At 64.7% G+C, this 14,334-nt stretch overlaps 1 protein-coding gene across 2 annotated transcripts in view; it reads left to right on the top strand.

The window, feature by feature from the left end:
- The first annotated feature begins 175 nt into the window (after positions 1–175).
- Positions 176–14,334, top strand: part of CHLRE_05g233303v5 (uncharacterized protein) — a 20,744-nt gene continuing 6,585 nt past the window's right edge. The window contains exons 1-27 of one of the 2 annotated variants that reach the window (XM_043062171.1): positions 176–410; positions 783–926; positions 1,295–1,381; positions 2,146–2,523; positions 2,889–3,030; positions 3,266–3,363; positions 3,696–3,767; positions 4,111–4,236; positions 4,410–4,469; positions 4,778–4,898; positions 5,521–5,782; positions 6,090–6,140; positions 6,457–6,510; positions 6,858–6,982; positions 7,309–7,417; positions 7,774–7,866; positions 8,178–8,346; positions 9,001–9,084; positions 9,495–9,625; positions 9,838–9,922; positions 10,165–10,242; positions 10,742–11,083; positions 11,631–11,792; positions 12,236–12,356; positions 12,652–12,914; positions 13,220–13,788; positions 14,181–14,295. In XM_043062171.1, coding sequence (XP_042924539.1) covers positions 309–410; positions 783–926; positions 1,295–1,381; positions 2,146–2,523; positions 2,889–3,030; positions 3,266–3,363; positions 3,696–3,767; positions 4,111–4,236; positions 4,410–4,469; positions 4,778–4,898; positions 5,521–5,782; positions 6,090–6,140; positions 6,457–6,510; positions 6,858–6,982; positions 7,309–7,417; positions 7,774–7,866; positions 8,178–8,346; positions 9,001–9,084; positions 9,495–9,625; positions 9,838–9,922; positions 10,165–10,242; positions 10,742–11,083; positions 11,631–11,792; positions 12,236–12,356; positions 12,652–12,914; positions 13,220–13,788; positions 14,181–14,295 — 4,143 coding nt within the window. In that variant the 5' untranslated portion in view covers positions 176–308. The remainder of the gene's footprint in view (positions 411–782; positions 927–1,294; positions 1,382–2,145; positions 2,524–2,888; positions 3,031–3,265; positions 3,364–3,695; positions 3,768–4,110; positions 4,237–4,409; positions 4,470–4,777; positions 4,899–5,520; positions 5,783–6,089; positions 6,141–6,456; positions 6,511–6,857; positions 6,983–7,308; positions 7,418–7,773; positions 7,867–8,177; positions 8,347–9,000; positions 9,085–9,494; positions 9,626–9,837; positions 9,923–10,164; positions 10,243–10,741; positions 11,084–11,630; positions 11,793–12,235; positions 12,357–12,651; positions 12,915–13,219; positions 13,789–14,180; positions 14,296–14,334) is intronic. The other variant, XM_043062172.1, reaches the window with a different exon arrangement.

The raw sequence follows: 14,334 nt of genomic DNA, 5'->3' as shown, positions 1-14,334 counted from the left end.
AGCGTTTATTTTGAAAGTGCCATCCTCCAATGCTGGTATTGAAAGGAAATCCCATCGGGAGGGTGGCCGGGGGGCGCTGAAGACACTGAGGAAGGACACGCAGCACGCGCCGTACAAACCCAGGTTGCATGACCGTGTGCGTCTTGGGCGCCCCAAATACTTACCCCAGATTTGTACTTCTCTCATCAATCCGCCTACAGCAGCCCATATGTGGCCTTGTGCGACAGTATAGCACTAGCGACAGGAAAGCCATGGCCAGGCTATACGGGGGCCGGCAGCTTCTTGCCGGCCTTGCAATTTTAGCTATTATGTGTACGCCTGTATTGTCATCCAAGCCCAAAGGAGCCAGCTTGACTGTCCGGGCGCGCTTCAACGCAACATCCTACTTGCTGGAAGCCTTGGAGTTCCTGGTGCGTTATGCAAGGCGCATTTACGTATCTGAAAGTCAGATCTCTGGCTAGGCATAATAGTACGTGATATGTTTCAGGGCGGGTCTTTCGGTTCCCGATCATTCCAGTCTCCTGCGCGTGCAGTTTGTGAAAGCTGACTATGCGGCGACTCCGTGTTTTGAAGTTCAAATTGCCGCATAGGGATATGCGGCTGTTATGGGATTGCTGGATACCACACCGAGACCTGCACTGGGCCCGTCGACCAGCCCCCCTTACGCGATTGTGCCCGCCCTCGCTTTCTGCCCGGCTTCATCCGCACTGCCACATTGCAACTTTCACGCCCGACCCCGCACAATCCTAACCTCGCACAACCTCAACCTGCACACGTCACAGGCGGAGGAGGAGCCGGCCCTGGTGTGGAAGTACCTGGACGCGATGGGCTCCGCGGCGCCGCCCCGCGCTGCCGGCGAGGGCGACGGCTGCTGGCAGCGCCTGACCACCGAGGCGACACGGCTGGTCAGCCCCAGCGTGGGCAAGGTGGGCAGGCAGCCATATGTGTGTGTGTGTGTGTTTTGGGGGGGGGGAAGGGGGGAGAGGCGTGGGGGAGAGGAGGTTGGCGGCGTGTAGGGAGGGAGGCGTACCCAAGCTGTGCCGCGGCTTCGACAGGGCTTTGCGGACGTGCCAGTGGCCCGGTTGGGCCAATGCGTCTGCCCGCCCCTCAACCTTGTGCCCCCCTGCGCCTCTGTCTGTCCTCCTTTCTGCTCCCACCTCTGCTCCCACCTCTGCTCCCACCTCTGCTCCCACCTCTGCTCCCACCTCTGCACCGACCCCCACACCCTCCTTGCCCCTACCTGCACGCCTGCACGCCTGCACACACACGCACTCCTGAACCCACCCGCCCGCAGCTGCTGCCGCTGGTGCTGGGCTCGCGGCAGTACTCCGCCAAGCTGGCCATGGTGGCCCAGCTGGCGGCGCAGTTCCACCCGGGGCAGGTGAGGGGGGCGGAGAAGGTTTGTGTGTGTGTGTGTGGGGGGGGGGGGGGGTTGTAAATACCAGCCCAAACTAAACCAAAGCCAACGAAAACGGGAGTGCAGGCAGAGGCGTTAGTTGCGAGCGATAATACTTATGGGATGTGGGCCGAGGCGTCGTGGAGTAGCAGGGCGAGCGGCGCCGGCGATAAATGTCGCCGCCCGGGCTCGGTGACGCGCACAACAGCACAAGACAGGCACGCGGACGCGACAAGCAAAACCCACGACTTACCTGGCGACCAGGAAAGCAGCCCCGACGCCAGGCAGGGAGCGTCGGGCCAGGAGCACGACATGTGGGAAAGGGGCAAGGCAAAAATCGGAAGGGCAGGGCACAGTGAAAGGGCCGAGGCGTGTCGGCAGTAGGATAAAGAAGGGATAACAAAGACAAGACTACACACAAGCCCAGGCGGCGAAAGAGGCAGGGGGGGGGCGATTGCGTGTGCGAATGCGTGTGTGTGTATGTGTGTGTATGTGTGTGTGTGTGTGTGTGTGTGTGTGTGTGTGTGTGTGTGTGTGTGTGTGTGTGTGTGTGAGAGAGAGAGAGAGAGAGAGAGAGAGAGAAAGGTTCATGGCGTGGGGTTGGAGGTGCAGGTGACAGATGGCCAGGCAGTCCTGCCGCCCCCCTGCCCGCACTCCCAGCCCGCAACCCCGACGCCCCCTTCACTGCCGCCGCCTCTGCCATCCCGCCGCCATTCCGCCCGCCCCGCTCCTTCTCCCCCTCCCTCCAGACCTCGTGCTGTTTCGTGGCAGTGGGCGGCGCCACCCTCACCGACCCCGCCCAGCTGCCGGCGGCACTGAAGGCCGCCGCCGCTACTGCCGCCACCGCTACTGCCGCTGCTACTGCCGGCGGCGAGCACGCGGAGGCGGAGCAGCTGTTCCCCTTCGACCACGTCTACCCAACCACCGCTGCTGCTGCTGCTGCTGCTGCTACTGCTACTGCCGATGGCGACAGCAGCAGCACCGGCAGTAGCACGGCGCCTGCGGCAGTGCTGTACGGCAGCCCGGGCCTGGGCTGCTTCGGCCCGCTGCATGCGGCGCTGAGGGCGGCGGCGGAGGCGGGGCGGGCCACGTACGTGTTCCGGCCGCTGCTGCAGCCCCACTGCGAGGTATGTTTGTGTGTGTGTGTGTGTGTGTGTGTGTGTGTGTGCGTGTGTGTGTGTGTGGGAGGTGGGGGTGGCGGTGGGGGTGGGGGTGGGGGGTGGGGTGCGGGGATTGGAGGCTGGAGGGCCGGGCTATGTGTGTGTGTATATGTGTGTGTACGTGTGCGTATTTGTGGGTGGGTGTGTACATGTTATGTAGGCAGGCATGCGCGGTCCTATACCCTCCATCTCCGACTGCAGCCCAACACCGGCCAATGCACACACCGCCACAACCACAAACAAGTCCCCCCTCTCCCGCTCCCCCCCTCTTCTCCCTCCCCCTCTCCCTCTCCCCCCTCCCTCTCCCTGCCCCCCCCTGTCCGCGCCCTCAGTCCGCCGCCGGCTGCGCCGCCTCGGGCGCGGGCGGGCCGCTGCTGCTGCCGGGCTGGGGCGTGGAGGCGGCGCTGAAGAACACCGAGTACAGCGCGCTGGACGACAAGGGCAACAAGGACAAGGAGGCGGCGGCGGACAGCGGTGGGAGGGGCGGGGGGGGGGGGCAGGTGGGAGAGGCGGGTGGGCGGGAGGCGGGTGGGGAGTGCGGGTGTCTCCACCCATTGATGGCGCGGTGTACATGTGTGTGTGCGTGTGTGTGTCCCCGCCCTTCAGCCCTGTGACCTGAGCGCTCCGTCTTGCACAGACAGCTTAACCCCTCCTTCCCTCCCCCCTTCCCCTCCTCCCCTCTCCCTCCCCCGCCGCTCACGACGCTCAGGCGCGGGCGGCTCTGACGCGCTGGGCTCGGGCGAGGCCGCGGTGGTTCGCGGCTTCCGGCTTGACGTGCTTGCAGCCAGGAAGCCCACACTGCGCCAGGTGGGGTGTGGGGGGGGTGGGGGGCTGTGTGTGTAGGGATGTGTGTGTACGTGTGTGTTAGGGGTACACGAGATAGGGGACACGCCGACTGTGCGATATGCATGTGTGTATATGTGTGTGTGTGTGTGTGTGTGTGTGTGTGTGTGTGTGTGTGTGTGTGTGTGTGTGTGTGCCATGTCCGGTAGAAGCGGCTGTGGATGGGCTGACATGCCCGAGCCTGGAGGTTACGTCCGAGTGGCCAAGGAACCCCCACAGCCACACTTTACACCCTCTCACCCCTCCCCGCACCCCTCCCCTCACCTCTCACCGCTCACCTCCCCCCCACCCCCCAGGAGCTGCTGACGCTGCGCGACCAGCTGCTGACGGCGGCGGAGGACGACGCCGACGGCTCCGGCTCACTCAAGGTGCGGCTGGGCTGGCTGGCTGGCACATGCATGCATATGTGTGTACGTGTGTGTGTGTGTGTGTGTGCGTGTGCGTGTGCGTGGGTGTGTGTGTGTGTGTGTGTGTGTGTGTGTGCGTGTGTGTGTGTTAAAAAAACGAAACGAAAGCCCGCCCAATGACGCGTGTGTGTGTGTGTTATGAATGTAAAGCCGTACCCTAACCCCTCATGTCTCCCAACTACGCAAACTCCCTTCCTCCCCCCACGACCTAATAATCATGAGAATAACCACTACCTCCGCCCCCACTGCGCCCCTCCCTCCCTCCCCCCCTAACCCCCCCCAAACCCCTCCCCCCTCCTGTCAGGTGTGGGACCTGGCTGACGTGGGCCTGGCCGCCGCCCAGCGTGTGCTGGGCAGCTCCGACCCGCTGGCACTGCTGGCCGAGGTGGCAGGCAACTTCCCGGGACTGGTGTCCAGCCTCAGCCGACAGGTGTGTGTGTGTGGGGGGGGGGGGGGTAGCCATCCATGGGATGGTGTGTATCAAATATGAAGTGAAGTGCCCGGGGGGGGGGGCTGGGGGGGTTTGTAGGTACCAGCCCAAACTAAACCAAAACCAATGCAATAGAGCGAGGAGGAGAGCGTGGCCGATGCTTGACAACGGAGTTGCTGGGGGCTGGGGGGGGGGGGAAGGGGAGGGGCCTGGTGTCCAGCCTCAGCCGACAGGTGTGTGGGGGGGAGGGAGGCTGGGGGGGGGGTTGTAAATGCCAGCCTAAACTAAACCAAACCAAGTCAAACTAGCGGAGCGGGGCTGGGGGCTGGGGGACGGAGGCAGGGAGGGACGGGGGAGGCGGGACGGGGCTAGGCGTGTGGGTGGGTGGCGTGTCGCACCGCATCGCCCTGCATGGTGCCACCTGCGCAAACACCCTCTTAACCATTCGGTGATCTTCAACGGACCGCTCACTCTGCCTCCTCCCCACGCCCTCTCCCCCTTCTCCCCATCTCCGCCCCCTCTCCCCACCCCCACAACCCAGCCTGTGAACGGCTCTCTGCGCTCGGCGGTGGCCTCCAACCAGGCGGCGGGCCTCAGCGCCGGCGCCAACCTGCTGCTGCTCAACGGCCTGGCCGTGGACGTCAACAGCCTGGACTACTACGGTAGGGGGGCAGGGGGTTGCAAGGATGTTTGGAAAAGCGGTACAGGATGCACTGAAGACTGCAGACGAAGTCGGGGGAGGGGGGGTAGCCATCCATGGGATGGTGTGTATCAAATATGAAGTGAAGTGCCGACGTCCAGAGGTACAGCGGGCACACGCGACGCATTCCATACCGTTGTTTCGCCAGCGGCAGGCTGCTGGTTCCCCCGTGTTTCCGTGGCGGCTAACGCTAAAATACTAAGTTCCTATTGAAAGCAAGTAGTCTGGAGTAGTAGTGGTGATAAGTAAGGCTCGGGGGAGGGAGGAGGAGCAAGAGGGGGAGGGAGGGGGAGGGAAGGGGCGGTAGAGGGAGGGGGTGATGGGGCTGGGGAGGGGAGAAGGGGTAGGGGGCTTTGCCCACACGTCCCGTGGTGAGGTTGCAGTAGGCGGGAGCCCGCCGATCCATGTGCCGCTGGAGGGTTTCGGCGGGCGGGCGGATGCGGGTGTCGCGTGTCAACCTCGCACGGAGACGCCAGCACACCACACGCCCCACATGTCCCCCACATGCTTCCCCCCCCCTACGACTTCACTTCTTAATTAATCATGAATGTAACCCCCCCCAAATGGCTACCCCCTCCTCCCAGGCTTCCTAGGCCGCCTGCGAGCCGAAATGCGGCTGCGGGATGCGCTAGTGTCGCCACCCGCCCCCGCACCTGCTACTGCTGCTGCTACTGCCAGCACTGCTACTGCCAGCACTGCTACCGCTGCTACTGCCGGCGGGCTGGGCCTGCCCGGTGACGTGGCGGCGACGGTGATGGCGCTGCGGGCGGAGGAGGGCGCGGGCGCGGCGGCCGGTGGCGGCGGCGGTGTGGAGTCGGAGCCGCGACTGAGCCTGGGCAGTGCCAGGTGCGGGACGTGGCGGGGGCGTGGTACTCACGTGTGTTGTTTGCCACGGCACGCACGTGTATTGCGGCTTCTCGCTTCTGCAAAGGCGGCTTATGCCTCCACTTCCGTTTGGTACGACATGCCCCCCCAGTTTGGGCTGGTATCTACAACCCCCCCCCCACACACACAAGCTGGTCTGCCGTCTACCATTTCCTTAACTAGTCATGAATGTAACGCCCCCCGCGCCTGCTGTACTTCTGTCCCTAGCTTCACTTCGTAAACAAGCATGAATGTTAACCCCCTCCCCAAAACACGCACACACGTGCAGCACCATGGACAAGCACGTGACCTGGCTCAACAACCTGGACAAGGACGCCAAGTGGGTGGTGGTGGGGTAGTGGGGGTGGGGATGGTGGGGGTGCAACCGTGCGTGTGTGTGTGAGTGTGCTTATGTGCGTGTGCGTGTGCGTGTGTGTGTGTGTGTGTGTGTGTGTGTGTGTGTGCGTGTGGCTGTGTGTGTGTGTGTGTGTGTGGCTGTGGCTGTGTGTGTGTGCATATGTGCGTGTGCGTGTGTGTGCACAAACGATAGGGGCGTGGGGGCGGCTGGATTCACACGTCCGGACCTCGCATTCCTCCGAACCGCTTTCCCAACCCCTTCCTTGCAAATCCCCCGCCCCCCCCCCCCACACCCACAGGTACCAGCGCTTCGGCCGCAGTGTCAATGAGCTGCTCAGCGTGTACCCCGGCAGGTGCGGAGGAGGCAGGGGTGGAGGCGGGGGGGGGGGTTGTAAATACCAGCCCGAACTGGGCGGGGGGGGGGAGGCGGCGGTGGAGGCAGGGGTGGGTGAACGGAGCGGTGCCGTGTGTGGCGTGTGTGGCATGGGTTGTGCGCCGAGCCCGTTCTTGCGATCTCACCAGAAATGCTCTTTGGATGCAACACACCCATACGTTTGCGCATCCTTCGTGCTCTCTAACACCTACGCCCCCACTGGCCCACTCACCTACACGCCCCGACTCGCCCTCCCCCCACCCCCGCCCCTCCCTCCATTCCCGCCCCACTCTCCCCCCCCACTCATTGCCCCCCCCCCTGTTGCAGGCTGAAGCCGCTGGGTCGCAACATGTTCACTGCGGTGCTGGTGGCGCAGCCGCTGTGTGCCGCCTCGCTGCAGCTGGCGGCGGCGGTGGAGCAGATGTGGCAGGGCGGGTACCCGCTGAGGTTTGGTGAGCGAGCGCTGGGGGAGCTAGCTTGTGGGGTGGGGTGTTTGGGGGTGGGGTGGCGGGGGCAGTGGGAGGGTGGGGCAGTGGTGGGTGGGGGTAACATTATAATTTTGACAGCCGTTTATACGCGCGCGGCTCACTTTGCCTTGATACACACGTACACACCCACCTTACACGCAAACACACTCCTCCACACACATACACACATGCATTCATACATCCCAACTCCCCATTCCCCCCCTCCTCAACCCCTTACGTTTGATGTTCCGCAAGATGGTCTACCTTCTACCACTTCCTAGGCTAATCATGAATGTAACCCCCTCCCCCAGGTGTTGTGTTTGAGCTGCCGGCGGTGCAGGGCCGCCTGGCCACATCGCGCCGCTACCCGCACCTGACAGGAGCCACACAGGCGCCGGCGTGGGAGGACATGGACGCAAGGTAAGGGGCAGGGGGAGTGGGGGGTGGGGGGCGGCGGTGAGAGTAGGGGAGGAGGCGGGTGAGGGGGCGGGGAGTGGGTGGAGGGGGTGGGGTGTTTTAGCCATTGCCAGTGGTGGGTATGGGGAGAGGGGAGTAAGGGGAAGCTGTGTGTGTATTGGGGTGGCGTCAATTGGTTCTGCCTCCTGGTTTGCACGTCCGACCACGTCCTCCTTTATGCGCCCCCGCTGCCGCCGCGTTGACCCCTCCACACAAACCCCACCACACCACGCAAACCCCTCCACCCCAACGCAAATCCCGCCACCCCCACCACCCCCCTCCACTCCAACACAAACCTCCCCCTCCACACCCACCTGCAGTGAGCGCTTCGGCCGCGCCTTCGCCACTCTGCGCGAGGCGTTCGGCGGCCCCGCGGCCTGGAGGCTGTGGGGCAAGGTGGCGGAGCTGGTCGGGTGAGGTGCAGGGAGGGGGTGGAGGGAGGAAGGGGTGGGAGGAGGAGGAAGGGTGGGAGGATGTGGGGGGAGGAGGTAGGGGAAGGGAAGGGTGGAGGGGTTGTGGGTGCAAGAGGCGGAGGGAGGGAGGGAAGGAGGGGATTCCTTCTGACATTGGAACACACTATCCCTCCCTCCTCACCCCCCATCCTGTACCGCTTTTCCAACCAATTTTGCAATGCCCGCTCACTCCCGGCCCGCCCCCCACACACCAACGCCCCCCCCACACACACGCCCCCTCCCCCATGAATGTAACCCCCCCACACACGCAGCTCGGGCGAGGCTCAGGACCCGGGCTCGGCGGTGGAGGCCGCCTTCAAGGCCGCCTGGGCCGCCGCCGCACGCAGCCCGCCGCCGGGGGCCCGAGCCAAGGCCGCGGCGCGCAAGAGCGCTGCGGACGCACTGACCATGCTGCAGGAGGGATCGGGCTATGCGGCGGAGGTGAGGCGGGGAGGGGGGTTGTAGAAACCAGACCAAACTAAACGGAACCAAGCTAAAATGAGCGGAGCACAGGCAGAGGCGACAATACTTGGGGGTGTTGCAAGGATGGGTACAGGAATTGTAGAGAAGTAGACAGCAGGGAGGGGGGGCACGGAGGGGGGGCACGGAGGGGGGGGGGGGGTAATGTGCCCGAGCTCAATAGGTCCAAGAGCCAAGGAATCGTCGCCCGACCCAGGGGGGGGGGTGAACCGTCCATGCGTGATGACTTCATTAGATCATTGCGGGGCAGGGGCGGGGCTCGCGGCGCCCGCCGCCCTTGCTTGCCCGCAGCCTGCACGCTCCTTGCAGTCCCCCGAGCACCCCTTCCTCCCCGCCCTGCACACCAAATACAAACCGTTGAAAATGAATGTAACCCCAGTATGAACCGTTCGCATGAATGGCTAACTCCCCCTCTGTCTGTGGCTCCTCCCCCTACGCCTTCACTTCTTAAATAATCATGATTGCCCCCCCCCCGCCTGGCTACAACTTCGCTTCTCCTTACATGATTATGCATGTAACCCCTCCGCCCCGCCCTTTTTCGTTGTGTACCACTTCCTTAACTCAAAACGCATGTAACCCCCCGCATCCCCCCCCCCCCGCCCGCTTGTGGCGCAGGTGGGCATGGCCCTGACCGACACCGCCGCCTGGCTGCAGGGCCGCGGCCTGGTGACAGCGCCGCCGCCCACCCCCGCAGGCCAGGTGCGGGTTGAGTGTGTGTGTGTGTGTGTTGAGGATGTGCGTGTGTGTGTCTGTTTATGTGTAGATGTGTGTGTAGATGTGTTGAGTGGGAGTGAGTGTGTGTGTACATGTGTGTAGTTTGAGGGTGTTTGTGTGCGTGTTTAGGAGGTAGGATTGAGGGGTTCAAGATATATGACTAGCTCAAGAATAGGTGGACGGTAGGCAACGGCATGAGTCTTGGGGGAACAGAAATCGTTACTGACGATGTCGACCAGGGGGGGGAGGAGCAGGGGGTCGGGTAAGCCATGTGTGTAAGCCACGTGTGTACCGTGTCGCACGCGCGCGCGTGTGTGTGTGTGTGTGCGTGTGCTCTCTAACACACACACACACACATATCTCCGCTCCCTATCCATCAAACACCATCGTCGCAGGCGGGTGAGGACGCGGAGGACTGCAGCCGGGCGCCACTGGTGTGGATGAACGGACTGGCGGGGCGCAGTGCGGGCGGCGGCGGCGGCATGATGGGCGGCGGCGGCGGCCCGGCGGAGGACCTGCTGTACAAGTGAGTGTGTGTCCGGGGGGGGGGTGGGGTTGCAAAAGTATGCGCGTTTGCGCGTATGCGCGCGTGTGTGTAGTGTACCGTACAAGCACGGGTGTGTAATGTGTCGCTGGTCCCCTGCCCCTTGTTCCACAATCCCCCATGGTGCCTGGCTGCAGCTTCGCTTCTTCTCATTAATTCTTTATGTAACCCCCTGAGCCCCCCCCCCCCCGCAGGCTGATGGGCGAGATGCAGCGCATGCAGGAGTGGGTGTACTTTGGCCGCCTGGCGGACGACACCGCGGGGGGAGACGTGCTGCAGGTGAGGGGGGGTGGGGGTGTGGCTGGGTTGGGTGGAGGGGAGGGGAGGGCGTGTGTGGCTGTATGCTCCAATGGCGATGGACCGCTTGGGTCACACCAGCAGCCGGCAAGAGCCTTGGCTCGCGTACCCATGCTGACACACACCCGAAACCCCGTGCCGAAACCCCCTCCCTAATGCCCCCCCTGCCTGGACCCTTCCCCCCGCTTGCAATTCCCCCCCGCTCCCCCTCCCTCCCTCCCCAGGCGGTGCTGGGCCTTGCGGGGGCGGTGGAGCGGCTCAACCCGCGACTGGTGGGGCCGGCGGCCGCCCGCAACGCCAAGGTATGTGTGGGTGATGTGTGTGTGGCTGTGTGTGTGTGTGTGTGTGTGGGTGTGGGTGTGGGTGTGTGGATGCGTGTGTGTGTGTGTGTGTGCGTGCGTGTGTGTGGGGGTGTGAGTGGGTGGGTGTGCGGATGTGAAGGCGGGGCGGTGAGGCGCGCTGAGGGGCAGCAGAGGGGCTCATCGGGGAGGGGTGCGAGGACTGGGTTGCAGCTGGGCGCAGGCTCTTGCAAGGGGGGCGCGCGCGTTTGCCCCAAACACACTCGTGTGCTTGCGCGCTCGCCCGCACTGTGTCAGGCCTTTGCCCTGGCGCCCCTTCCCTCGCCCGCACACACACACGCCAAAACACACACGCACGCACGCACGCACACACGCACACACACACACAATATTTACTTCGACGCCGCCTGGACGGGCTTCGGTTTTGGTTTTACACACACACACACATACACATACACATACATACACGCCACAACACACGCGCACACGCCCGCGGCTGCAGGTGGTGCCGCTGGCCCCGCTGCTCCGCGGCCCCGCCCGGCAGCAGCTGGCGGCTCTGTGGCGCGACACCCCCGCCTCCTCCTCCTCCTCCGCCTCCTCCCCCTCCTCCTCCTCCCCCTCCGCCTCCTCCCTTGATGATGACGAGGACGCGGAGGCGGAGGAGGCGGAGGAGCAGCAGGCCGGCGGCAAGAAGGGCGGTGGCAAGAAGGGCGCCGGCAAGAAGGCCGACAAGGCCGCCAAGGCTGACAAGGGGCCGCTGCGGCTGCACGTGCCTGCGGTGACGCACCTGGTGGCGGCGGACCTGTGCGGCGAGGGCGGAGAGGGACGGGAGCTGGTGGCGGAGGTGAGCTGGGTGGCGGGGGGCTTGTTGCAAAGATGGTTGGCGGGTGAATGTTGCAGATACCAGCCCGAACTAAGCCAACCCAACAGGCGGGGGTTGGCCGTTCACGGAGAGTGGAGTGGTTGAATGTCTTATGAAGTGCCGCCGGGGGCGGGAGGAGTAGGGAAGGGCAGGCGCCTGCTGCTGTCGCTGCGCTGGTGTGTGTGTGTGTGTGCTGGTGATGTGTCTGGGCTGGAGGCTGCCGTGTGGCGGTGCCTGCCGCAGTTCTGACGTTCAACCCGTGCTGAACAAAAATCAAAGCAACTTACCAATCTACCATAATCCTTCAGTAGGGGAAGGGACGGATTGCGCTGGCCAAGCTAAAACCCTAAACCGCCAGGCATCAAGCTGCCGCAGTGCTTGCTCGCCTTGTGTCACCTCGTTGCACTACCACCCAATAATCATGAATTTAACACCCCACCCGCACCACCCACACCACCCCCACCACCCACACCACCCGACCTCCGCCACCTCCTCACCATCCCACCCACTTCCACCACCACCCCCTCAGGCGCTCCGCTTCCTGTCCGACGGCCCGCCCGCCGCGGTGCGCGAGGCGCGGCTGCTGCTGGCGCCCAACCCGGCCGACCCGCAGGAGCCGCCCTGCCTGCTGGAGGCGCTGGCGACCGCGGCTTTGCAGCAGGCGGCGGCGGGCAGGGCCACCCGGGCTCAGGTAGGGGGGCAGCAGGGGGGGGGCGGAACGAGGGACGGAGTGCGGGCGAGTGTTTTGTATGTATGTACACGTGTGTGGGAACTAACAACGCAACGAATCGCGCCCCAGAATTTTTGTGTGCGCATGCACGTGTGTCGGCCGCGAGTGTGCCCGCTCACCTATACTTATCTCTCCCGCTTCCTCTCCTCCCGCGTCTGGCTCCCCTTTCTCCTCCGCCTCCTCCCTCCCCTCTGAATGCAAGAACTTGCCAACATGATCTTGTCTCAACTACTCATGCATGGAACCTCCACCTCCTCCTCCTCCCGTGCTCCCCCCCATCGCCCTCTCGTCTTATTTAACATGGAAACCCCCACCCCCATCGGCAACAACGCGTCTACTATGCTACTGCACCTGCTTACGCCTTCACTTCTTAATTAATCATGAATGTAACCCCCCCCCCCCAGGCCCTGTCCTTCCTGCGCCGGCTGCTATCTGACGGCCCGCTGGTGTCCCGGCTGGCTGGACCGCTGGCGGGCGGCAGTGCGGAGGAGGCCACCGTGGCAGTCAAGATGGCGGAGGAGGCGGGTGAGAGGGAAGGGTGGGGGGTTGTAAATACCAGACCAGCCCAGACTGAATCGAACCCAATGCACACGAGCGAGGAGGAGAGCAAGAGGGGGAGAGCAGGCGGGGCGGGCGGGGCACCTCGGCACCCGTCACCTGACGCCTACGCCCGCAGGCACCCGTCTCTCTTTTTGGCACGATGCACACACACACACACACACATCATCATCATCATCATCATCAACACACACAAGCACATACGCACTTCACTCCCGCTTTTCCAACCACCTTTGCAACCCCCGCCTTCCCTTCCCGCCAGGCCTGGACTCCTCCTCCCTGCTTGGCTCCCTGACCTCGCTGGTGGACGCCGCCCTGCTGCCCGGCGGCGGCGGCCTGCGGCGCAGCAGTCAGGTGCCGGCGCTGGCGGGCCGCACCCGGCTGGCGGCGGCGCTGACCGGAGGGGGAGGAGGAGGAGGAGCAGGAGGAGGAGCAGGAGGAGGTGGAGGCCTGGGCCTGGCGGCGGGCGAGGCGGCGGTGGTGACCAACGGCCGCGTCACGCGCGTGTACCGCCCCGGCGGAGAGGTGGGGGCGGGGTGTGGTGTGGGGGCGGGGTGCGGGCGGGGTGGGGTGGGTGGGGCGGGGCGGGGTGGGGTGATGGGGTGGGGGCGAGGCGGGGTTTTGTGTGCGGGTGGGCACTGGCAGCAGTGGTGGTTGGGCCATGGCCCCAGAGTCTCAGTCTCAACTTTGATCCTGGTATCAGTTCCTCTTGTCCGCTTGCAACCCTTCCCTCCCCCACCGCTTTTCCAACCATCTTTGCAATCCCCCACCGCTTTTCCAACCCCCCCGACACCCACCCACACACACATACACACGCCCCCCACCCTCAGCGCCACGAACTGGTGGCTGAGGACTTCCCCCTCCTGCACATGGCCGTGGGCGGCGTGGCCTCAGCCGTGGCGGCAGCCCTCAGCAAGGCCCACGCCGCAGCCCCCCTGCCCGGTGTGCCGCCCTACCCCGCCGCCGCCACAGACGCCGCCGCCGCCGCCGCCGCCACCACCGACGCGCTCTCCGACCTCACCGCCGCCACCGCCGCCGCGCTCGCCGCCGCGTCAGCGGCGGCAACGCCGGAGGCGCCCGCCGGCGCCGCCGGCGGCGCCGCCCAGCTCGGCCCCGCCGCCTCCAAGCAGCTCCAATCCGTCATGGCTAAGCTCAGGAAGAGCAAGATCGCCGTGGAAATCCCCGGCTCCTCCTCCTCCTCTTCTTCCCCCTCCTCTTCTTCTTCTCCTTCCTCCTCCTCGGCTCTGCGGCTGGAGGTGATTCTGAACCCGCTCAGCCGCCCCGCCCAGCGGCTGTCTGGGCTGCTGCTGGCGCTGCGGGAGGCGCTGGGTGCGGACGTGGTGCTGGCGCTCAACCCGCAGAGGGACCTGACGGAGATGCCGCTCAAGAGCTACTACAGGTGGGTGTGGGGGGTTATAAAGATACCAGACCCAACTAAACCGAACCCAATGCAATAGAGCGGGGGGGGGGGGGAAGTATGTGCCCGGGCCAAATGTAGAAGTCCCATCACGTCAGAGGAGGGAGGGGGGGTTACACGCATTACGTTTACGAAGTGAAGTCGTAGCCAGGTACAAAGGTACACAGTAGGGGGCGGGATGGGGGATGAACGCGGGGGTCGGGTGCTCCCACCAGTTTTAACGGAGCAACCCGCGCGCCCCGCACTCGGCGCACGCGTACACGCACGCACGCACGGACCGTGTCGAATTCGACTCCATTACTTTCTGCTTTTCCCCAACAATGTGTGTGTGTGTGTGTGTGTGTGTGTGTGTGTGTATCTGTGTGTGTGTGCAGGTACGCGCTGCCCCAGGGCCTGTCCCCCGCCGCCACCGCCGCCGCGCCGCCCGGCACCCCCGCCGCGCACTTCGCCCGCCTGCCGCCGCGCCGCGTGCTCACACTCAACCTGGAGGTGAGGCAGAATGAGTGTGTTTGGGGTGTGTGGAGAGAG

The sequence above is a fragment of the Chlamydomonas reinhardtii genome, chromosome 5, assembly GCF_000002595.2.
Source record: "Chlamydomonas reinhardtii strain CC-503 cw92 mt+ chromosome 5, whole genome shotgun sequence".
Classification (NCBI taxonomy): domain Eukaryota; kingdom Viridiplantae; phylum Chlorophyta; class Chlorophyceae; order Chlamydomonadales; family Chlamydomonadaceae; genus Chlamydomonas; species Chlamydomonas reinhardtii.
The sequence above is the reverse complement of the archived record's forward strand: the minus strand, read 5'-3'. Positions and strand labels throughout refer to the sequence as shown.